This window comes from Tenrec ecaudatus, chromosome 1 (assembly GCF_050624435.1).
Source record: "Tenrec ecaudatus isolate mTenEca1 chromosome 1, mTenEca1.hap1, whole genome shotgun sequence".
Lineage (NCBI taxonomy): Eukaryota > Metazoa > Chordata > Mammalia > Afrosoricida > Tenrecidae > Tenrec > Tenrec ecaudatus.
In genome coordinates, this window is record NC_134530.1 from 172961416 (window position 1) to 172986994 (window position 25579).

General features: G+C 46.7%; 1 protein-coding gene across 2 annotated transcripts in view; it reads left to right on the forward strand.

The window, feature by feature from the left end:
• Nucleotides 1-23805, forward strand: part of ATF6 (activating transcription factor 6) — a 235030-nt gene extending 211225 nt beyond the window's left edge. For both annotated transcript variants that reach the window (XM_075564052.1, XM_075564043.1), the window contains exon 16: nt 18555-23805. In XM_075564052.1, coding sequence (XP_075420167.1) covers nt 18555-18763 — 209 coding nt within the window. In that variant the 3' untranslated portion in view covers nt 18764-23805. The remainder of the gene's footprint in view (nt 1-18554) is intronic.
• Nucleotides 23806-25579: the final 1774 nt, after the last annotated feature.

Here is a 25579-nt window from a genome sequence, read left to right on the forward strand (position 1 = left end):
GCCAGACTGTCCTCCCGGAAACCTCTTCACCGTCTGATAGAGATCTGCTGCTACAAGCCTGTCGTTCTCTTTCTTTCACACACTAAGTTGTGGACGCAAGAGGCTCTGGATTATGTCTTCAAGATAAATGGATCCCGTATTGTTTCCAATGCAGCATTCTCCTCTGGATTCTTGCCACTGTCTTAATGTCTTAGTCACACTTGTGTTAACAGTAGAAACAGTCTGCAATGGTTCCTGTCACGTGGTGGCATGACAAGCAGTGAGGCCTCACCCCTCACCCCTCCGCAGGAAATCAGCAGGCACTGGACCACCATCCACTGGAGAGATGGAGAATGTGAAGGGCCCGTGGAGAGCGCAGTTGACCTCCTCTCCACGAGGCTGTGGGAGGTCAGACACTAGACTCAGAATCCCTGATTCCCAAGGCTCTTCCCAAGGCCCTCAAAGGCAATGACTCCTTTCACGTTTGCAATGTTGAAAGGTGGGTGTCTTGGGTCCTTTCCGTAAGTAAGGAATTAATATCTCCGGGTTAGAGATGGCGTTGCAGAAACTTGCTAGCCATGGCCTGTCTGTCATTTCAGGGCCCGACTTCTCCCCACTTTGCCGCATTAATTCTCACACAAAGCAGGAACTGATCTTTTTTAGCTCTTGCCAGCCTCCACACCCTTCCACACCATCTAATCATTAAAAACTTTGGAAATGTGGGTGGTTATTTTATCGGTACTTTGCAATTAATAAGAAAATAGTGTTCTTGATGTAAGTTTATGACACTCCTTCTCCAAGCCTCCTACTGCTTCATCCCTGTAAACTGCAAAAGCCATATGACTTGTTAGGAATGTGGTCCCCTGAGTCCCTCTCTGGCCCCATCTCTTCCGACTCGCCACCGCACTCACGTCTGGCCCAGTCGCACAGCTCTTCCCGGGTACTCTGCGCACACGCTTGCCCGGCACCGTTACTCTGCCCCAAAGGCCCTCGCAGATAGCAGCATTTCCTAGCTGCCTCTGTTCTCTCAGGGCTTGTTTGAAAAGCCACCACCTTTTCACCAAAAGTCATCTTCTTAGAGATGCCTTTCCTGACAACTCTTTCTAAAATTCCACTTCAGACATCTAGCATTTCATGTCATATCCCATTTCCACACTTCAGTCCTTAGTCTTTTTCATGGTTTAATATCCTTACCTACTTCTCTCAGCAACTGCCTGCCCCCACCCCCTTTAGATTGTGAACTCCATAGGAGACTAGGGCCTTCACTGCTCAGTCTCCCCCGTCTAGAATGGACCTGGCACAGAGTAGATGCCAACCAAATAGTTGATGAATGCAAATAGATTAGAACATTGGTGATCACAACAGTTCAGGTTTTTTTAACTGAGAATGGTACGGGATAGAAGCCTCACAAATAAAACGGACACTGGCCTTCTGATCCAACATTTCATGCTTTTTCAGTTTGGAACTTGGCTGGGCCCAAGTCCAGATATAAAATCCAGCAAGTAAGATGAACAAATCTGTCTTGGAAGCAGTACAGCCAAGAATGCTCCTTAGAAGTGACCATGGTGAGGCTTCCTATTGTCAGGTGAGCAAGACATCGTGCCTTGTAAAGCCGAGAGGTGATGAAAAAGAAGCCGAGCCTTGAGGGGATGGTTGGCACAGTGCCCACAAGAATAGGCTCTACTGTAGCAGGGACTGAGGGCGGCCCAGGACAGGCAGCATTTTGTTCTGTTGTAGTTAGGGATGCGGAGGAACCCTCCTGCGGTACCTAACAACAGCAGTGTTATAAAATACATCTAATAATTGCCTGTGAATAATTGTAGGCAGTTTACACTTCTAAAACAATTGTTTTATCAACTACTCTTACCATAGGGGATGTGAGCCAGTCCTTCCTTAAAAATAAGCATTACAAGCAAGAGGAATAATAACAACAGGGTTATGGGGCTTAAGATGTTAACACAGATACTTTGTGAGCCTCGGCCATTAACCTGTAAAGTGAGCAACCTTTCTCACAGCCTCTCACAGCTTTCGTTTACTTGAATCCATTCTGAAAATGGCTGAAATGCCCAGTTTTCTTTTTAATTCACTCAGTTCTCTGCAGGGCCATCTCTGAATGCAGTCTGTTGATGAGCCACAGGTGAGCTCCACTTTAATGGGCAGTCACAGCTGTCAAGTGAACCCCGACTCAGAGTGGCTCTGTAGACCGGGAATGAATTGGTCCATGCTTTTTGTCCCCAAGGCGAGATCTCTTTAGGGAAGCAGTCTGCCATATTTTTCTCCTTAGGAGCAGCTGGTGGGTGAGCATCTGAGTGCTTTAGCCACTGGACAACCAGGGCTCCTTCATCATAGACTTCCCAAACACATATGGGTTCCTTCCCCGAACCTTTGGACAAAATGTCGGGGTTTGGGTTCCTGTGTTAACATTGCAGGCTCGACGAGCATGCCAGTCATCTCACGGCCTCACTGTGTTTGCTGCCAGGAGATGAGCCTCAGCGTCCTCAGGGCTGACCATGGAACAAACGAGCTAGAGGGCAAGGCCACTTAAGGCCTGGGAACAAAATCAGGAACGGAGACGCAGGTGTCGGGACATGCATCGCTGCCATTCTGAGTTTAAGACATGGGTCTGAAGACCTAAAACTCCAGGCCGTGAGTTGCTGTCCATTTGCCACAGAAGGTTAAATACAAGGCTTTGAATGGACTTAGAGCCCGGTTTATTTCTTTAGTTAAAAACCTCCTCTTTAGAGAGGAAGATGCAGTTATTTGGAGAAGACCATGCAACTTCATATGCAGGAAGCAGCTTTGCAAGCTCATTTGCAAATATTAGTTATTAAACACACAACTTGGGGTTTGTAATTGCCACTCCAGTGATCCTGCTGTCTGTCCAATGGTTTGTGGAAGGTTGTCCAATGGTTTGTGACAGGTGAATCTGCAAATTGTGGCCAGATGAAGCAAGATGGAGAACCTAAGAGTGACAACTTAAGGAGCAATGTTTAACTTTGTCCATCATGTGAACTAAAACTTTTTTTTGATATTTTATTATTATTTTTAAACATTTTATCAGGGACTCGTACAACTCTTATCACAATCCATACATACATCAATTGTATAAAGCTCATCTGTACATTTTTTGCCCTCATCATTTTCAAAGCATTTGCTCTCCACTTAAGCCCTTTGCATCAAGTCCTTTTTCCCCCTCCCTCCCCGCTACCCCCTCCCTCATGAGCCCTTGATAATTTATAAATTATTATTTTGTCATATCTTTCCCTGTCCGGCGTCTCCCTTCACCCCCTTTTCTGTTGTCCATCCCCCAGGGAGGAGGTCACATGTAGATCCTTGTAGTCGGTTCCCTCTTTCCAACCCACTCACCCTCTACCGTCCCAGTATCGCCCCTCACACCCCTGGTCCTGAAGGGATCATCCACCCTGGATTCCCTGTGCCTCCAGCTCCTATCTGCACCAGTGTTCTTCCTCTGCTCTATCCAGACTTGCAAGGTAGAATTTGGATCATGGTAGTTGGTGGGGAGGAAGCATTTAGGAACTGGAGGAAAACTGTATTCTTCATCGGTGCTACATTGCACCCTGACTCACTCATATCCTCCCCTAGATCCCTCTGCAAGGGGATCTCCAGCGGCCAACAAATGGGCTTTGGGTCTCTACTCTGCACTCCCCCCTTCATTCACTATGGTAAGATTTTTTTTTCTGATGATGCCTTATACCTGATCCCTTCGACACCTCGTGATTGCACAGGCTGGTGTGCTTCTTCCATGTGGGCTTTGTTGCTTCTGAGCTATATGGCCGCTTGTTTACCTTCAAGCCTTTAAGACCCCAGACGCTATCACTTTTGATAGCCGGCACCATCAGCTTTCTTCGCCACATTTGCTTATGCACCCGTTTGTCCTCGGCGATCGTATCATGGAGGTGTGCAGCCAATGATATGATTTTTTGTTCTTTGATGCCTGATAACGGATCCCTTTGGAACCACGTGATCACACAGGCTGGTGTGTTCTTCTATGTGGGCTTTGTTGCTTCTGAGCTAGATGGCCACTTGTTTATCTTCAAGCCTTTAAGACGCCAGACACTATCTCTTTTGATAGCTGGGCACCATCAGCTTTCTTCACCACATTTGCTTGTTCACCCGCTTTGGCTTCAGCTATTGTGTCGGGAGGGTGAGCATCACAGAATGCCACTTTAATAGAAGAAAGTATTCATGCATTGAGGGAGTGCTTGAGTAGAGGCCCAAGGTCCTTCTGCCACCTTAATACTAAACCTATAAATATAGGCACATAGTCTATTTCCCCATCCTCATATATATATTTGCATGTACATGTCTTTGTCTAGACCTCTATAAATGCCCTTTGCCTCTTATCTCTTTCCTCCATTTCCCTTGACTTTCCTCCTGTCCTACTATCATGCTCCGTCCCCACCTGGGTTACAGCTATACCTCTTCGTTACCTTATCCTTGATCATTCCCTACCAGGCCTGCCGTTTCTACCTCACCACCAATTTGGATCCCTTGTTGTTCCCTTGTCCCTGGGTTTGTTAACACCACTTCCTTACACTCCACCTCCCCCTATCCCATGTCCCCCCGGAACTGTTGGTCCCGTTGTTTTTCCTCCAGATAGTTCATCTAGCCTATCTTATTTAGACAGACCTGTGGAGATAATAACATGCACAAAAACAAGACAGAGGAAAACACAGCAACAGTACACAACAAAACAACAATGACAAACCACTGACAAAGAACAAAACAAAACACATCAAGAAAGAAAAGCTTGTAGTTAGTTCAAGGATAGTTTGTTGGCCTTTAGGAGTGTTTTCCAGTCCAGTCTGTTGGGGCACCATGTCCTGGCCCCAAAGTCCACTATCAGCATTCCCTGGGGACCTTGCCACTCCATTCCCTTGCTGTTCCGCTGCACTCCCTCAGTGCTTTGCCTTGGTGTGGTGGGATCAGGTCGGCCAGAATTCTCACACTGTGTCTCCAGTGCTGTTCCCTGCAGGGCCATGGGTCAGTGAGGAGATTCATGTCTCATAGTGGGGCTAGCCATGTGGTCCTCTCTTTGGACTGGCTGCTCTAATCAGGAACATCATCCTCACGGCCTGGTGGGCCAGGATGTGCTCCACTCTCTCCTCCTCCCCCTTCATCTGCTCCCGTGTGCTCCGTTCAGATATGTCCATCTCCCAGAGCTGCAGATTCAATGTTGTCCTTTGAAACAAACTCTTCTGTGGGGAGGGGCAGGCATCCACTTAATATTTGGAACTGGGGCCAGCCTCCCAGACCTCTCCACTGGTTCCCTACTCCACGCCGGAATGTTGCATCATGTGAACTAAAACTTTTATTTGAAAACCAAACACCAGCCCCACCATTGCCTTCTCTTTGGCCATTCCCAAGCCCTCCAATTGGATGAATTTCTTCCTTCTTTCATCCCTAAGCGTCCCATCCCCATAATTGCACTTGGACTATTCCAGAAATTTCTTTGTATCGATAGAAACTCCCGTATTTATTACAGTCATCACCGTGTCTCTGTACCAGACAGTTTGTGTGGATTTCACAAATAAGTCATACAGTTTCCAAAAAGGCATCCTATCCCTGCAGTATGTGTATTTGGATGACACTTCTCTGGAAGATAAAATGAACTCTTCTTCACATCAGAACGACAAGCAGGAGCCTAAACATTACTTTAGCATTTGTTCACTTATTCTCTATAGCTCTATTGTTGTATTTTTCTATGATTTTTTGTATCCCATCTTGGGGGCTATTGGTGGTGTTTTTCTTTCCAAAGGTATTTTTCCTACCAACTTGATGGTAAACTGCTTTAGGATGGAAACTGTTGTGCAAACAGTTGGAGCAGAACTGTTGCTAGCTCAGCAGATGATCACAAATCATCAGAAACTTGAGTAAATGTCTCAGTTGAAAACGGGGCCTGGCCTTTGAGCCCCTGAGACATTTGGCCAAACAGCAGGGGGTGTCAGGAATCACCTGGGGAGTGACCTCTGCACCTCTGTTCCTGGTGGTACCCCGCCTGTGGTACAGCTAGGGCCTCTCCGGGAAGAGCGTCTGTCTCGATTAGGGGCTTTTCCATGAGAGCGTGAGAAATTCTCTGGAGTTCAAAAACTCAGAATGACATCCTTGGTGAAAAATCTCTGGATGGTTTGAGTATCATAGTTACAACCAGTAATCTCTGGGAATTCGGCCTCAGAAGGCTTCTCAGAGCAAGGGTTGCACACATCCCACCCAAGCCTGGGGGCATGGAGCAAGCCTGCTGCTCTTGGGGGCCTTTGAGTCACTGAGTTTTTTGTTCTCAGCAATGTTTATCATCAACACCGCTGGTGTTGGAACACTGGATTGTAATTTCGCTCAATTATGTTACCTTTTCAGTGATCTCACTCTGATTTATAAAACAAACTCCCCGCACCTGCCTCCCTCATGAATCCTTGATAATTTATAAATTATTGTTATTTTGTCCTATCTTATACTGTCCAATGTCTCCCTTCACCCACTTTTCTGTTGTCCATCCACCCCCCAGGGAGGAGGTTCTATGCAGATCCTTGTAATCGGTTCCCCATTTCTACCCTACCTTCCCTCCACCCTCCAGGTATCGCCACTCTCACCACTCACTGGTCCTGAAGGGATCATCCGTTCTGGATTCCCTGTGTTTCCAGTTCCTATCTGTACCAATGTACATCCTCTGGTCTAGCCAGATTTGTAAGGTAGAATTTGGATCATGATAGTGGGGTGGAGAGGAAGCTTTTAGGAACTAGAGGAAAGTTATATGTTTCATCGTTGCTACATCGCATAGTGACTGGCTCATCTCCTCCCCAAGACCCTTCTGTAAAGGGATGTCCAGTGGCCTACAAATGGGCTTTGGGTCTCCACTCCACACTGCCCCCCTCATTCACTATGGTAAGATTTTTTGCTCTGTTAATACTTGATTCCTTCAACACCTTGTGATCACATAGGCTGGTGTGCTTCTTCCATGTGGGCTTTGTTCTTTCTGAGCTAGATGGCCACTTGTTTACCTTCAAGCCTTTAAGACCCCAGATGCTATATCTTTTGATAGCCAGGCACCATCAGCTTACTTCATCACACTTGCTTATGCACCCATTTGTGTTCAGCGATCGTATCATTGAGGTGAGCACACAATGATATAATACCTCAAAAATTTATGATAAACTATTGGGGGAAATAAGCATTTGTTGTAAGATTTATAAGTAATGCTGTCTATAGGCATATTTGGTACTATCTCGGGATTCTCAGAAAGGAAAAATTATTCAATGGGTAAAATAATATGTTCCAAGTTGTTTCATGTTGCTGTGTGTGATTGAGTCGACCCTGAGTCAGAGTAGTCCTATTGGACAGAAAACTACCCCAGAGGGTTGGCCGCCATCTTTCCAGGGGCAGATCGGTAGGTCTTTTCTCTCCTGGAACTTCTGGTGTGTTCCAACTGCTGACTTTTCGAGAACGTAGGAGAAAAGATTTAAAAGAGAAGATAAAAGAAAGCAGGTAATCAAGCAGCCATGGTGGTACAGTGGTTATGTGTTGTGCTGTGATCTGAGAAGAAAGCAGCCAAGCACTTTAGCTAGTGTGTCACCCTGGCAACAATTGTTTGCTATGGGAATCAAACATTATGCATGTCTGGTATTCTCTCTCAGCCAAGATCCATCTGACATCAGCGATAATATCCCTTCTGTATCCAGCCTGAACCTCTGGCAGTTCCCTGGCAATGTACTGCTATACTGGTCATTGGAATAGAGAATCTGAAAGAAGAGCAACAGACAACACATTCCTAATTAAAAAAAAAATTCTTTAAGCTATCAGTTCACTATCATGCATTCTCCACTGATTCTTATCCGAGGCATCATTCCATCTTCACTTCCTTTCTAGACAAATTTACTAGATTGGTTTTCAGTGGTAGCAAAAAGGAAAACCCTTTCTTCCAGCTTCTCAAAGAGAATTACCTCATCTGTCAGGTGAACACTTGAACTGTGCCAAGTAAGCTGCATCATTTAGAAACCATCAAATCACCTCCTACTCCTGGAGACCACTGTGTTTCAGAGTGGAACCTTGCCCCATCGGGCCTTCAGTCATTTCATCTGTTGTAAGTACAGCACTAAGGCTTTTTATGAGGCTCCTCTGGGGAGATTTGAACTACCAAACCATTTGTACCTCCTAGGAACACTACTTAGAAGTTGCCAAAGAAAGCCCAAACCAAGCAAACATGACAACTAATTGAACTAATTCTGACTCCTGGTGGCACCATGTGTTTCCACTGGCTGTGACCAGTCAGAGATGGCAAGTTTCATAACTTTCTACCAAGTTTCATAAACCAGCAATCAGTTTTTTTCGCTATGATTATATTGTGTGGGTGGTTTCGGCATTAATTTCTTCACTAAATTGTTCATATTTTAAACAAACAAAACCCCACCAAAGACCTCTGTACCCAAAAGGTATATTTTAAAAATTTAATTCCTTCAAAAAGCAACAGCTTAAATAGATCAACACTGATTAGATTTTAGCTAAGGATGAGATTGAATTAGCTATCTCAGATTTTTTTTAAATGTAGATTTGGGCTTAACCTAAACTGAAAGAACTCAAGAAAAAAATTCAGGTCTTGAGTTGCTATATTGAAAGATTCTCTGGGAAAAATATTGAGTGATGAAGGAAGCATCAAAAGAAAATGGAAAGAATACACAGTCACTATACCAAAAAGAACTAGTCAACATTGTATTTCAAAAGGTAGCATGTGGGCAGGAGCCAATGTTACTGAGAAAGGAAGTCCAAGTTGCACTTAAAACATTAACCAAAAACTAGGCTCCAGGAATGGATGGAATACCCATTGAAATGTTCCAACAAGCCGATGAAGCCCTGGACGCACTCATTGGTCTATGCAAAAAAAAAGTAAAAAGTAAAGACAGCACTTGGTCAACTGGCTGGAAGAGATCCATATTTGTACCCATTGCAAAGAAAAGTGACCTAATAGAATATTCAAACATCATTGATACCAAACACATGGAAAAATTTTCCAAAATTCATCCAACAATGATTGCAGCAGTATATTGACAGGAAACTGCCAGAGATTCAGGCTGGATTCAGAAGTAGTGAAACAATGATTATCATTGCTGATGTCGGGTGGATCTTGACTGAAAGAGAAGACCAGAAAGATCTTTACTTGTGTTTTATTGACTCTGCAAAAGCATTTGACTATGTTAAATCCTAACATTTTAATCCAAAGTGCCAATTAAAGAGTCACATATTTTCCAGAAGAAAGAATGCTTTTTTTCACTCAATAGTAGTAATTCCAGAGAAGGTTGAGTCTTATTTTGCCTGCAGGGTAGTTGATCCATGGGTTCTGGGTGTGAGAGAGTGCTTTTGAACATTCAGTTGTGTGTTGAGTTTCCTTTTGTGACAACGTAGCAAGGTTTTCTAGTACTGGTGCCAGGGTTTCATGATTAGCAGGAAAGTCATTGACCATCCTCGGGGCTGAGCCCATGTGCCCAAGCTAAAGCTCACTGATCCTTCAGACTCACTTTAACCTCAGCCTGTGTTTCTTGTGAGTCCTTTCTTGCCACGCACACCCGGAGTTGAGTGGTTTCAATTATTGAGGCACAAAGTGAAATTACATAATTAGATGTCAATTTTGCAGTCCAGAAACTCAGTTTGAAGAAAATTAGTAATGATTCTCTCTTTGCCATATTCCTCTTAATGCCCTTTGAGGAACTGTTAGAGATCAGTGAAATGCTACGCTTGAAACCTTCCCACAGCCTGGGTCGAATGATGAAACCTTCCCACAGCCTGGGTCGAATTCTCAGGGAACGAGCGGCTGGGTCCAGGGAAAAGCTAAGACTTCTAATGCCATTAGTCTTAGAACGGTTATGAATTAACCAGGGTGCACGAAACCGGCCTAGCGGACACCTATCAAGAGTTTCTGAGGAGCAGAACTTGTGCAGAAGTAGGAAGCTGGCCTCTGTGATGCCTACACATCTTGGGATTAGTTTGTCCTGCTGCTGTTGCTAGGTGCCGCTAAGTCAGATTTGATCTGGTTGCCTTAAAAAGGACCACTATTGGTGGTTACAGACTAAATACAAGCTTCAGGTTGAAGGAAAATGAGTTTGGCTGTTATCCAGAGAGGCAGGGAGACGTAACCAGGTATTATCTGAAACTGTACTCGAGGATATTAGAAACCCTTTGTGCTGCCATTTCTGGAACTATTCTGAGTCGCACTCTTTCAAGTTGGGGCCGAGAATGATGGAACTTTTAGAAAGCAATGGATTGCCTGATGCGTGACTACTAAGTGAGAATGTAGCCTTCCTAATGCCGAAGGTTGTGTTCCGCCCTTTGTATTGCCCGGGTCCAGGCACTGGGCTAGATCTGGGTGTGTAGTCGTGAGTGAAGCAAATGTGCGCCCCGCTTTATGGAGCTGATGGTCTAGTTTGGGAGACAGGCATTGTTAAACAAGGAAGCATTCAGTTTAGGATCACAGCGCTGCAGTGCCATGCATGAAACGAGCAGGGAGGATGGGAGGTTGCTGCTTGAGCACTGATCGTAAGGGAAGACTCTCTGGGGAAATGCATTTGTTTGATGTTTTCCCAATCTTTTAAATGTAATTCTCCGTTTTGGCAATACTCAAGCCTCTCCAGGGAGGACAGCTCAGTGTTTGAAAGCACTCAGAAAGTCTTAACTTTCACGTCTGTGACCCCATCACATGATGTCCACTTCCTACATGAAAACCTTTCCTCTGTCTAATTCAGGTAAAGATGCTAGGAGCTGACTGTGTATAACAATCTATAGCCATGCCTGGCACGTAGTTCTCAAACCCACTGCTATCAAGTGACTCAGCTCTATGGACAGAGTAAAACCTGCCCCATAGGGTTTCCAAGGCAGACTGCCCGTATTGCTCTCCCATGGAGTCGCTGGTGGGTGCCAACGGGCCACCCTTCCGTGGCAGCCAAGCACTGTGACACCTGGGCTCCGTTTGGCACCTGAGAGATGCTCACATAGTGGTTGGATGAATAAATGAAGGCTACAGAATGAGTTTGGTTAATGTGCTCTTACTGATCTGATGAAACAACAGATCATCAGCGTTAAGAGAAAAGGGGTGAGGAGGAAGTGAATGGAATTAGCCTGCAAGCTCAGCGTGGAGCTGCTTCCATTGGGAGACTGGAGGGGGTGTGCTAGGTGCTTTTTTCCAGCATGTAAAATACGTTCTTTGTTTGAAATGAACTTGTTTGTCACGAAAGACCACAAGTTCATTTCCGTTTTACTTTTCCTCGTTTTTTTTAAACAGACCAATCTTTAGGTCTAAGAAATGAATCTTTTGTATTTCCTAATGTTGGTTGGAAATCCCTGGGTGCTGCAAATGGTTAACAAGCTCAGCTGCTAACCAGAAAGTGGAGATTCAAGTCAATTAAGAGGTACCTAGGACAAAGGCCTGGTACTCTGCTGTGGGGGAATCAGCCATTGAAACCCCTGTGGATTGTAGTTCTACCCTGACGTACATGGGGCCACCATGAGTCCGAACCTATTTGACCGCAACAGGTTGGTTACTGTTGCTTAGGTAAGTTGGTGCTTACACCTTTACCAACACTTCCCTCAGACAAAGGGAATGAAAGATCATCGCTGATGCTAGACAGGGTGGGGTACAGGAGAGGCTCAGGTCGATCCTGAGTGCCCACCACCCCACAGTTTATCATCTGGAATGATACTCTTTCATTATATTTATTCATGAAAACTTTACCTTGATATCCTGCCTTATTTACCCCAAATCGCTTATATATCTTAGTCAGATAGAAACAAAGGTAGAAAACTAGAATGCCCCAAAAGTACAATTCGAAGAGTAGTAATAACTTCAATGAACAAGAGAGGGGGGCTCCTGTTGTCCTCATTCTGCAAATGAAGAAACGGGACCCCAGAGAAGTTCCGAGTTAACAGGTCACTTAGCTAGTGAATGACCGAGCCAGGCTTCAGAGCGGCACAGCCCAGTGCCAAGGTTCTAGACGTTCTCACACAGAGAGCCGCCAGGACAGTCAATTTCGTTTCCTTTGGTTTTTATATTTAATTAAAAACAACTTTTCCTCAGCAATAAAAAGGCTGCATGTGAGTGGGTGGAGGAGGGGAGCAGGGAGCCAATAATTGACGGATACAAGAGAATAGTAAGTGTTCTAAAATTGGTGGTGAGGCCTGTGTAGCTTTACCTACTGTGTTTGAACAATTGAATTGTACCTGAGAGGGATTACTGAAAGGTGAATGATGGGTAAACATAGCTGGCGGGAGAGGGGATTTTAAATATATATGTAACAAGGAAACAGATGGACTTTGGGCCTGTGCTTAAATCTTGTCTCTGTCCAAGAAAGGTTCTGATAATGTGGCAATGTATGACACTCACCTTCCTGACATCGTTGAAGACAAAATTGGGTACATGAGCAAATGTGGTGAAGAAAGCTGATGGTATCTGGTTATCTAAAGATATAGTGACTGGGGTCTTAAAGGCTTATAATTAAATAAGCAGCCATCTACAGGGAAGCAACAAAGTCCACATGGAAGAAGCACACCAACCTCTGTGATCAGGGGGTGTTGACCAGAAGAGGTATCAAAAGTTCAAAAACATGCAACCAATGCTATGTGAAGGGGCATGGATACAGTGGAAACCCAGAATCCACGTGCAAGGTGACTGGTCAGTCCCTCTCAGAAGGGCCAGAGGGAACGGATGAACGAGCCAGGGTGCGGTATGGCACTGATGGACCACATAATTGTCCTCTACTTCTCTAACATTTCCTCCCCTTACAAGTAAGATCGGTATGTATTTTACCTCACTGATCATGTTAGATTTGCGTATGCTCATTTGTATATGTAGGATCACTTGGTACATGAAGGTCAGGATGGATGCCCGTCAGAGATGGTGACAGGAGGGGTGGTTCCCTGAGGGTGCAGGAGGAGAGGGGGGGAAAGAGGGGGAAAGGAGGAGCTGACAACGTGACTCCACCTGATGGGATAGCACAACAGAATTGTAGGTGAATGCATTTATTGGAATGTGTAAGATATGTCAATAAAACTAGTATAGAAATAAAAAATATTTTAAAAATATAACCGTGGAAAACGTTATAGGGTCACTATGAATAGGAAGCAACAGCAAAAATCTACTGCGTGTGATTGTAAAAAATTAGGAAAAGAAGCAAAAAATTATTTTCTAGTTATGTTTCATTTTTCATATTTAAGTCTGAGCCTTCGTTATTGACCAGGGAAAATGTTTCTCTACATAAATTGCAAAGCAGATTTTTCACAAGATAATCAGTTTGAATGAACACAGGCAAATCTGATATAGCTTTTTCTTGTAGCTGTCATTCAAAAATGCAGCTCAATGTAAGAAGCAAGCCTAGTCTTTCTCCCACGGTGGTTTTGAACTGCTGGCCATGTGGTTGCAGCCCAATGAGTAGCCACTACACCACCAGGGCTGTATGGCATCCTTATAATATTCAAGACAAACCTGTTTTGTGTTACGCGTGTGCGTGTGTGTGTGCGTGTGTGTGTGTGTCTTTCCCCTCCTCTCTCAAATGATTTTCCTCTTTCCTTCTCTCTCCTTTGTCTCCCGTCCCTCTTTGCCTGTGGACACTCCCAGCTCTAACTCTCCCACTTTGAGAACTCTGCGTTTCATTTCTTTTGGTCCAGCACAGACGTGGCAGTTGCTAGGAGCAGTTTCCCTGCATGTGTTCTCTCTCCTGTCTCAAGAAAGACTTCAAGCTGGAAGCACGTCCTGTGTTTCCATCTGCAGCACGATTGTGACCTACTCACTTGCTGTTCTTCCCAACACATGAGCGAGTATCCACGCTTCTGGACATGTCACCCACCTCAAGCTTGGCAAGCATTTTTGTAAAAGGAGCCAATGCTCCTTTATTGACACAGTTCAATATGAAAACGTACACATACTGATTATAAAGTGGAAGATTAATATTGTTGTGTCCAAGGACATGGGGAAGGAAGCCCAGTGGTATAGTGGTTATACCACTGCTGCTGACCATTAGGTCAGCAGTTTGAAACCACCAGCCACTCCTTGAGAGAAGGATGAGACTTTCTATTTCCTAAAGAATTACGGTCTCGGAAACCCACAGGGGCAGTTCTACCCTGCCCTGTAGCTTCTCCATGAAGCAGAAATGACAGGACAGCAGTGAGTTTGGTTCTGGTTTAAGGATGTTATGGGGCCTTAAAGGAGATACAGAACATGGCATTTTAAGCTGGTCAAAACTGGGAGTCGATTCGGGTTGGAATGGCAAGGAATAAGATCGGCTAGGCACATATAGCATGTAGTTTCTGAAATGTGTGGAAGCCGTGGCAGAAACGCGACACTCACCATTGCACAGTTTGCTGTACGCCCACCTCCTCCCTTCCCTTGTGATTTTCGGTTTGTTGGTTCTCATTAAAGTTCTCTCTTAGGGGCTGCAAGTGGGTAGGTTTTTATCTACCTCTCATTCCCCACCCTACCCGGCTCCGGACACACACCCCCCACCACCACCACCCCTGCTCCCCTCTCAGTCCCTGGGATCCAGGCACACATCTGAGATCTGACAGTCTGGTTTGTGCCCCAACCCAGCTGACAGAGCAAGCACACCTCATTTTATGATTAATAACTGATTCTGGGAGGCAATCAACTATCATGTTTGCTTCTTCGCAAAGCGTTGGTCAAGGCTCGTCACATTTTCAAATTAAATTTTCTGTGCAGCTTTTGGATGTCTGTTTCTGCTTATGGTCAAGGTCTGTGTGTGAGTCATCTCCCAGCTTGATTGGCCTAGCAGTGTCTTGGCCGTCATCAGTCAGTTATTGTGTGTTTACCAGAGACTCAGAATTCCACACTGCCGAGAGTTTTCCACCACCAACGTCCAGACACTTCCTGGCTTCCCCAGTCCTTCTGAGCAGACAGGATCACAGCTTCATGCCCATGTTTAACATCATTTTAAGCCATCTCTTTTCCTTTTTGTTTGCTGTGTTCACTTGGACTTTGAGGTGCGCTCATGTCGCTGCTGGTCTTCCTTGACGCCAGTGGTGTCTCAGCTTCCCTAGACCTAGCAAGACAGCAGCCTGTGATCGTGTACACCACTCCGGATCAATGTGGGAGGGCAAGCAGCTCTCAGTCCCACCTTCCTGGGTCCCATTTCACCAAATTGCCATTGTCGTTTCTCATTAGTTATACATTGGCAAGATCAGCTGAGCATTCTTTTCACATAACGCACTTGGAACAGTCAGTCTGGTGTTTACATGTTCCCTCCTGTGAGAAAACCCATGAGCATTAGTGTTTTCTCTCTGTACCAGGGCCTGGCCCTACGACCCAAAAAGCCAAGTGCTCCCTCAGTGAAAGCAGGCATTGGTTGTCAGCTCCAACCATCTCTGCCCTTGCTCTCCATCCTACCCAGGCCACCACATTCTCATTCCTCAGGGAGAGCCTGCTCTGTTATTTTTCAGTATGGGGTAGATGGTAGGCTGTAGTTGAAGATGCCCTTTCCAGGGCCAGTCATATGAACAGAGCTGCAAGCCTCCCGTAAAGACTGACCGGCTGACCGGAGTTCCGCCTACTAGTCATCAATCACTCTGTTGTTCAGGCTGGCCTCCTATCAGTAAAATCAGTAGAGCAGCCGTTCTCAACCCATGGGTTGCGACCCCTTTGGGGGGTTGAACAACCCTTTCACAAGGGTCCCCAGATTCATAACAGTAGCAAAACAACAGTGATGGAGTAGCAATGAAAATAATGTTATGTTTGGGGGGGGGGGTCACCACAACCTGAGGAGCTATATGAAAGGGTCACGACCTGAGGAAGCTTGAGAACCCCTGCATTAGGCGTCCTCACTAGCCACCCAAACAGCTTCGAACTGATGTGCCTCAGTAACTGTTTTGTGCGTCCTAAGAGTGTCGCTGCACCCATTTAACTACTTGTAGAGGTGTTGGTGAATTGGGGATTCTTTATGCCACTTCAGGTCAGCGAGGCCCATCCAAGGGGGGCTCCAAACCTGCCTGGAGAAATAGAATGGAGACCATTTATGGAGTGTTTCCAGTGAACTTCTGGAAACCCCTTCTGTCTGGCTGGAAACTTCCTTGTTGGGCTTAAGACGGCAGTGGGTAGGCATTCCTGGGTTTTAGAATTGGGCCGCTGCGTTCGTTTCCCTCAAGATGCCCGGAGCTTTGCCTCCGGCGCTCTGCATCTCTTGTGGATGCCAGCGGCCTCCAGTGACCAGGGCACACATGGCCGGCGCGCAGGCTCTAATGGCCTCTGCAGGTGGTTTGGGTGATGAGAGAACCCAGTCTGGATCTTAAACGCTCATCTGGATTCTGAGTTAATCCAGGAAAGCAGTAAAAATTAGTAATGTGTATTGCATGTCTCTGGTCCATGTGTTTTCCATTATCTGCTCCTCTGTGCCACAACACATGCGCAAGCACACGGGCCTTCAGTTTTTCTGCACTGGAGAGAGAGCCCGGGGTTCCAACCGGAAATGGCTAGCATGGCGCCCCTACACCGGAACTCAGTCACATGTTCTGAATGAAATGGCTCCAAACACATTAGCAGGTTGCTTTTCTTCTAGCGCCTACGTTTTGGAAAGCATTTGAGAGGAAATGTTATTTTTTTCGTCAAACTTCTGGGCATTCCGATCTAATTCTCTAAGCTAAGCAAATGAGTTCCTAGCCATTGCAGAGGGCAGGGCTTGCAACAACGGAGTTCAAGTTTCCCCGGGAACGGCCTTACAGAACAGCCTTACAGGCTTAGTTCCTGGACAGCAGCCACCAGCTGTTCTTCATCCGCAGGAAGACTGGAAAAGGAGGAAATTAGCTTAAATCCTAAGTGAAGAGATTTACAGGACTTGAAACGGGAAATTTATCATCAGTGGAAACTTAAGCATTGAAATAAAAAGCTAATCAATAGATGTGGAAGGATTATGTCTTCCATTGGCTTTAAAATAGATAGTTTCATCTGCTCAGGATACTTATAGTTGATAGTTAATAGATTGTTAGGTCAGACTAGTATTTCCTGATGTTTTAGGGGTCTCTGAACTGTCTCTTCCACAAAAAACGTAAATGCAAAAAAAAATCTGCATATGAGTTTGGGAGAACTTAGGGGACTTCCTGACACCTATAAATTAGGCCCTAGGTTAAGACACCCTGGACCAGATGCTCTCTACAATCTTTCCTGGACTCATAATTGAGCAGCTTCACGGCTCAGTTTTCCCACACATAACAAAGGAATCGAAAGATCAAATGTCAAACTTTGGGTTTTCTTTCTCCAGGTTTACAAGGTTTGGCATGCACAATGTCGACACAAAAGAGAAGCTAATGCAATGGCTAGAATTTGCCTTTGGAATCCAGCCCTTTGCCCTAGCAAAGCTGGGCGTTTGATCTTAAAAATCCCTCTCTGGCTAAACAGGCCGGGCCTTCGCCAGCAACTGTTCTTTCAGGTCCCCACGCCCAGCTCCTCGCTCAAAAATGCAAACTGAAACTCCCTGCTTGATTGTCCATATCCCTCCAGTTCACACATTGTCTGTCACTGGGATTGGGGTTGTGTTTGAAAAGCTTTACCTATTTATTATCATCTCACCAACTTTGTTTCACTTTCGGAAAATGACCACCCAGAATTACAAACGAGGGAAGAATGTGACTCTCCTGTAACTAAAGAGTTTTTGCTTTGGGGGGCAGTAGGCATAGAGTGTAGTTATGTGTCTGTATGGTGTGTCTGGTTAGCACTCAGCTACCAACCAAAAGGTTTGAGGTTCAAGTCTACCCAGAGGTTCCTCAGAAGAAAGACCCTCCTGGTGATTTGCTTCTTAAAAATCAGGTACTGAAAGCTCTGTGGAGCGCAGGTCATCTCTGACCCACACAGAGACGTCATATATCAGAATCTAGTCCATGGCAAGTGGTTTTCTGTGCCAGTGTATGTAAACTTGGGATGATAATGAATGACTGCATCTTTGTTAAGCATCAACTCCATATGATCGTCCTGTTCCCTTCTGAAAATAGCCTTTAGTTTACCTGCAAGTCCTAGACAGCACTCCCTTTACTTCCGAACTGGAAATGCCCTTGTCTCTCTCTCCTGGAATCAGGCACTCTGGAACTAAAGGTGACTGCCGTGGAAGGGAAGTGGTGGTGGTATCTGGGAAAGGGTGTGGTTGTCAGGTGTGCAAGCTGGTCAGTCATGAACAGGGCTGTATCCTCCTAAGGCACACCCATACATTCGGAGTTGGGAATCTCTCAGTGAAGTGAGAAGTTGTGCTGATGAATCAGTTCCATCTTGGCCCAGGGCTCCTTACTATTCACGTGGTGCTGAGCCTTGAAATGGTTCTTTCCCATATCTGAAGGGCGAGGTGGCTTCTTGCCCTTTCTACTACCCAAAGGCCTCCTTCCTTTTGGGTCCCACTTGCCCTCGCCTTGGTGATAGACTGTGGGGAAAGACTAGGAGACTCCATGTCTGTAACATTAACTCCCGACAGCGGTGGTTCTCACCCTTATCAAGCCAGTGAGAGCTGTCCTTATATACTCCCGGGACTGACTCTTCTGACAGAGACACACAGCTGCTCTGTTGACCTCTATCTCTCTGTGTGTCTTCTCTGCAGAGAATGTGATCAACGGGCAGGACTACGAAGTGATGATGCAGATTGACTGCCAGGTGATGGACACCAGGATCCTCCACATCAAAAGCTCATCAGTTCCCCCTTACCTCCGAGATCAGCAGAGGAATCAAACCAGCACCTTCTATGGCTCCCCTCCCGTGGCCACGGAGGCCACGCGCACAGTCCGCACCCTCCCGGAGTCCTTGCAGTAGGGTGCTGGGGTCCCTCTGGGAAACTAGGAGTGGCATTCCACCAGGCCCAGGGCGTGTGGGAGAAACGGGTCTTATTGCCTTGTCGGAGGCCAGCGGATGACTGCCTGGCTCCACAGGGCAGAAGAGAGAGCGCTTTGCTCTTCACCATCCACCCATCAACGTGGAAGGCACTGGAGTCCGGAAACAAGTGAACAGCGGCTCTCCTGGGGCAAATTCCGCCCTCCCTTCTCCAGTGTTACCTGGGGTCCGTGGTTTCCCTCTACCTTTGTAAGCTGCTTGGCCCTCTGCCTTGGTTTTTTGTGTTTTATCTAAAGTGTCATCTTCTTTCAGATTCCACCACCCCTCAGCCAGTTTACTTACTGATAACCCTGCTTTTCATTTAAACTGGAGCCGGGCTCAAGTGCTCTGGAGTGTCCACCAATCAGATTTGGCATTCCTTTATGCAATTCCCCCCTCTGAGAAGTGTGTTTCAAACCCACAACACCCCCAAAAAAGGAACCCCCAAAGAGTCCGAGTAATCTGGAGCTGTAAGTAAAAGAGGACACCTCCCATTGATCAAGTTGACTGGCATTTGGCATTTGTGGGTCACACCCCAGGCTGCTGTGGGAACAGGACAAATAGCAAAGTTGGGAGAATGGACTGGAAAGGAAGGGGTCGTGGTGGGCTTTGAAGAGGAGATGGCTCCGTGAACACACGTGTTTAAAACATGGGGAGTTGATCTGCATTTACATTCGCAGAAAGACGAAGGCCACAGCATTTGTCCGTGAGCAGTAGCTGCTGAGCAGATAGGGCTTCGAGCGATTGTCTCCTCTTGACTCGCATGGTCAGGCCCCTGAGGACCCCAGGACAAATCCTGTCTTTTCATTGGGAGCCCCCGCCCCACCCCTCACACCGTCTGGTACCAAATTTGGCGGGCGACTTAAACACACGAGGCAGGAGCTTATTCTCTGGAACTTGTGCACGTGTGTGCTCCTGCAGCATCGCAGGCAGAATGCCGTTTCTCCAGGGGGAAAATGGTGGCAGAATGGACGCGCTCCTCCTCCCATGCTGACAAACCGACGGGTGATCACCATCTTCTACCCTCCTTGGCCCGCTGTCTTCCTGCCATAGGCAATTGTTGGTTCCTTTGGTGACTTCCTAGAGGCGGACCCCAGGCAGCATTGTCCTCTCTGATGTCCTAGCTTCAAACGCTAAAGCGAGCCTTCCTCCCTCTCCTTTCACAAAGCTGGTCAGCTTCTTGGTAGGCCTCCTTCCGAAAGCACTGCCCTTACGGGCATCTCCGCCCTAACCCTTTCCTCCCTGCCTTGCCTCACCCCCCTCCCGGTCAGTTCTTCTCCCTCCAGGCAAGGCAAGGAAAGAGAAGTTCCGTCAGCCTCCCCGGGGTTACACGCAGCCGTCTGTGTTGTACCTGTGAAAAGAGGCCTGGCTCCTGGATCACTGTGAAGCCTCTCACTGGCTCTTCGCTCTGTAGACGGGGATGCCTCTCCCTCCGGAATCGAGGCCCTTTTCCAGGGAACTCACAGCCGCCCCTGGGCGGAGGCAGAAGCGGCAAGGGGGTGCTCCAGGACGTGGTCAGCTGTGGTTTGCAGACTTCATTGGCCTCCTCTTTGACCCTGCTAACGAACGAACGGGTTTTGAGTCATTCCTGAGCTCCCTGACCTCAGGAAGCTCCCGCCCCCCGCCCCCAGGACCGCGTTTCTCTCTCTGATCGAGGCTGTGGTCATAGCTCGTAGGCAGTGGCAACAAGGGTGCCCCCACCCGGCTCCCCTTTTGCTAGGACCACCAAGAGTTATCACAGAAGATGCCAACCAGGTGTTCACAGAGTGGTCGTGAACGGAGAGGCCTCTGTACTGCACTGAGTGGCCCAACAAGACCTGATGCGCGGACCCCTGCACTCTCGCCCTTTACTTCTCCTCCTGAGCCCGCCGCCCCTTCCTCTTCCTGTGCGCCAATCATGCCCTGCTAGCCCGTTGGACTGCCTCTGTCAGCTGATGGAATATGGGGTTGCAGGTTAGGGAGGAGGCACACAACCAAAGAGCAGGCAGTTCTAGAAGGTTCTAGAAAGACTGGGCAGGTACTTTGGCTGTGGTGTGCCCACAAAGTGATGTCCAAATGCAGCCAGGAGGCTTCACCTTCTCTTTCCACTGCTGACCCTTCTGCCCACTGCCGTTTGTTCCTGAGGACGACGTGCTCTTTCTGGAAAGAGGGAATAAGATTCTCCCCCTTCCTCCCCCCAGAAAGTGTCAGGAACTACAAGTGCAGACTATTCTTTTTGTAATTGCTGTCAAAACTCTCACTGGTCTCATGGCACAGTAAGAGTTTGGGTTGTAAAGTGTCTTCCACCAGGCCCTGTGGGAAATGGGAAGCTGCTGTGCTAGATTGATAAATTAAGCTTCCCCTTTGGCTTAATTTGGGGAACAGGGCTGCCTTCAGAAGAATTGCAGCCGGGAGGTTTTTTATGGGAGGGACATGTGTATATATTTTTTAATTTATTAATTTTTGAAAGGGAATTGTACATGCTTGTGAGAAAAGGACACTCCTGGGGGAGGCCCCCTGCCCGTGGTGGCCGGCCTTGTGCTCTCGGGAATGACGGTACCACACTGCTCGGAGGTGCTGGTGGAGACCCGTCCGGCATTTTACACTTACTGTGAGTGGGTGGGTGTTCCTCCGTGGTAACTACTCAGAGACACGTTCAGAGCTTCTTCCCTTGGGGGGTAACATGCCCACCTGCAGCCCGGCAGTGCAGGGACCCAAAGTTCGGCATTGGCAAAAGAATTGGTCTTGGAACAAATGTTTTTTGTTTGCCATTCTCACACTGTAGAAATTTTACATTAGATTGTTGGGTGGAATTTATGTGCTCACAAGTTAAAAAAAATCCCTGTGATTATGAAAGCTCTGAGCATCTTCTAACTTTTTATCTATTTATTTTTAAGACTACAAACTCTAACACAAAGCTTTTGTTTCTTTGCCACTTCTTGTTAAGCAAGTAGCATGAAGGGTTTTGAAAGCAACAATGTCATATGAGTCATTCTGCCGATTAAACAAGGGACTTGGGATTCAATTAGATTTTTCCATATTCAAAACGAGTCCTGGTTAAAGCTCCTTGGCTGTTTCTTGCTGCTGGGTGTGCATGCCAGCAGCCTCGCAGTGAGATTTGGGAAAGGCCCTACTGCTGTGGTGCTGAGAGTCAGTAAAGCCAGAATTCCCTTCCCCTTTTGCGACACTCACTCTTGGGCCATTCTCATGATACTTGCTTGTGAAAGCCAGACAGACACATGACAAAACTGGGAGAGAGGGATGCGACTTTTGTATTTGACTTGCTAACAACATACTTGAAGTAACCGCTTCTCACTGCCTGAAAGACTGAGTCAGACTGGACGCCCACTCTCAGTCTAACCTCGAGGGCACTTCCACTCAGGTGGCAGGCTGCTTCCGCTCCCTTCGACGGCCTGTGGGAACTGCGCTGCCAGGGTGGCCTTGCCGTACTGTGGGCGGTTTGATGAGCACCACGGCTCTTGTCAAAATCAAGAGGAGCTCATTACCATCCGTGGAGGGACTCCTTAGCCATTACTGAGTGAAATAAAAATCCCTTACTGAAACGAGGATTTCCTCAGCCCTGCATCATCTCATCTCCAAGCCATAGAATCAGTCCTCTAATGTAAAGACAAAGTATAGCTTTTGTTTGAAAAAGGAGAGGAAAGCCTACAAGAGAATGAAATGCAAGATATTTCCATTCCTATGTCTAATAACATCTTTGGAAGGAAGGAAACTCCTGGGTGGCTTTTAGGCTTTCCCCCCGCCCCCCTCCAGAGGTGGAGGGGTTGCGATGGATTTGTCATTCCCTAAGAGCCCCCCAAGAGGCCGCTGGATCCCCAAGATTACTATGCACATAAAGCAACTCTCCTCCGTGGCTCTCTCCTACCTGGAAAAAAAGAATCAAGAATGTGCGCTGTGGTAACTTAAAGCTGGAATCAGAGTGTGTTTACAATAAGACTAGAACTGTGCGCTGGTGGTCCTGGCGTCGGCGTCATCTGCCCTGTGCATTGGAAGGTGTGAAAGGAAGACGGGGGCGGGGGGGGGTTTGGTGTGTGAAGCTGGCCCTCTGTCACGTAGTGGGCACCATTCTCAACAACTGTTGACAAACTACGCATTCGTTATATCAATAGGCTCAGGAGCCAAGAAGACCGTAAAGATGCACAAGCACCATTTCTTGTGCCATTTGCCCTGTGGACAAGTGTGGTGATAAGTTAAGTGAAGGAACCAGGAAACGTGGCATTGTACCCAGCATACTAATCCCAAATGCAGGTGAGCCCCTGCCTTTAAGTCCATTCTAAGACCCTCTAAGACAGGGTGGGACTGCCTGTGGCTTTTCCAGACTGTAACCCTTGGTGGAAGCCGACTGCTGCATCTGTCGGCATTCGGCAGTGGGTTCACACCGCAGACCTTTCATTTTTAGCCACCAAGCACTTTATCTACCGCCGAGCAGGCGCCTTAGATCGAGACGACTGGGTTGGTTTTCAGATGTAGGAGGAGGGTCTTCACAAAATGTGTGGGAAGCTCCCATTATCATTTAATTCTATTTTTCCATGAACTTTTTGAAGCTCCCTTGTATTTTAAAGCTCACTCGGTCAGTCACTTCCAGGTCAGTCACCAGGAGAGAACGTCTTCCTAAATCAGGCCTTTCAATGAAAACTATGCACTCTTCCTGGCCTTGGAGAAGTTCCCGCCCTAAGGTGATTTTCATTATGTTGGCGAGTCAGCGGGGCTCAGGCCCACAGGGCTTTGGCCGTGGAGCAGGGGGGCCTCGGGAAATGCTTGTGCTATCAGGGTGTTGCTTCACCAGGGCGTGCTCGCTAAGGTGGTACCCCCTCTGTGTGCTAAGCAGGTGGTGAAGATGAGGAAAGATGTACCACTCTTGCCTTTAATGTTTGTTGGTTTGAAATGCATAAGAAACGCTAACAGACTTGGATCCTTGAAAGCAACTCCTTATGCTGCAAGACCTATTCTTTGTCTAAATATCAAATAAAGAATTTTTAACCTTGCCTTGTGTTGCTCTTTATATAGAAAATCCCCAGATGAATCTTCAATCTTTAGTCATTCTCGCTGACTGCCATCAAGTCAATTCTGACTCATAGAGCCCCCATAGGACAGGGTAGTACTGCTCCTGTGGGTTTCCAAGACACTGTTTTAAAAAAAAATAACCATTTTATTGGGGGCTCGTACAACTGATCATAATGCACACATCCGTCCACTGTGTCAAGCACATTTGACATTTGTTGCCATCCTCGTTCTCAAAACACTTGCCTTCTACTGAGCCCTTGGTATCAGTGCCTCCTTTTTTGCCCTTCCTCATCATCCCTCATGAACCCTTGATAATTTATAAATTATTATTTTGTCATGTCTTATACTGTCCGACGTTTCCCTTTACCCACTTTAGGTGGTTATATGTAGATCATTGTGATTGGTTCCCCCTTTTCCCCCCACCTTCCCCTCCTGGTAATGCTACTCTCATTATTGGTTCTGAGAGGTTTATCTGTCCTGGATTCCCAGTGTTTCCAGTTCTTGTCTATACCAGTATATATCCTCTGGTCTAGCTGGATTTGTAAGGTAGAATTAGGATCATGATAAGGGACATGGGGGGTGGGGGAAGGAAGCATTAAAGAACTAGAGGAAAGTTGTATGTTTCATTGTTGCTATACTGCACCCTGACTGGCTCGTCTCCTCCCCCCGCCCCTTCTGTAAGGGGATGTCCACTTACTTACATATGGGCTTTCGGTCACCACTCCACACTCCCCCTCATTCACCATGATATGATTTTTTGTTCTTTGATGCCTGATCCTGTCAACATCTTGTGAAAACACAGGCTGATGTGCTTCTTCCATGTGGGCTTTATTGCTTCTGAGCTAGATGGCCACTTGTTTATCTTCAAGCCTTTAAGACCCCAGACACTATATCTTTTGATAGCCGGGCACCATCAGCTTTTTTCATCCCATTTGCTTATGCTTTGTCTTCAGCTATCGTGTCGGGAAGCTGAACACCATGGAATGCCAGTTTAATAAAGCCTTATCTTTCTCCTGTGGAATGGCTAGTGGTTTTGAATTGCTTATCTTGTGGTTAGCAGCCTAAAATGTAACCACTTTGCCACCGGGACTCAGGAAAAACCCTATTGCTATCAAGTAGATACGAACTCAGTGACCCTATAGAGCAGAGTGGCATCTTTGTCCTTTTGAACAGCTAGTTTTTGAACCGCCAACCTTTTGGTTAGTACCTTAACACCTAACCCACTATGCTACCAGGGGTAGTGGGAGGAGAGGCCTAAAATGGTTTTAGATAAAACTACTGAGCCTTTTTTACTTTTCTCTCCAGCCTCACTGACAAACGATGTCCTTTATGGTGTCAAGATGCTTGAGCAACAATCAGTGAAGGGAAGGAAGGAAAAATAGCTGAAAACTCATACTTTATCCTCCTATGTCCGGAATTGGGTTACTCAGTCACACACGCAGCCTCACCAGAAACCTCTTCCCTGCTCTTGGTGGCACATTCACTCTGCATGGAGCCTGTCGCCGCCACAATCTGACCGCAAAAGACCAGCCAGGAGTAACTAGCGCCGCCATTTACTGAGTCCCGAGTGTCTGCCTCAGACACTGGTTTGTGTGCGTTACCTAGATTGTTTCAGTCCTTTTCCTAAGTGGCTGCATAGCTGCTTGGTAGTGTGGGTGCAGTGGTGACTAAGTGGGAGAATGTTTGCCTTCCATGTAGAAGACTCGCTCATACCATCAAGTTGATACTCAGGTTCAACTCCCCGGCCAACAACTG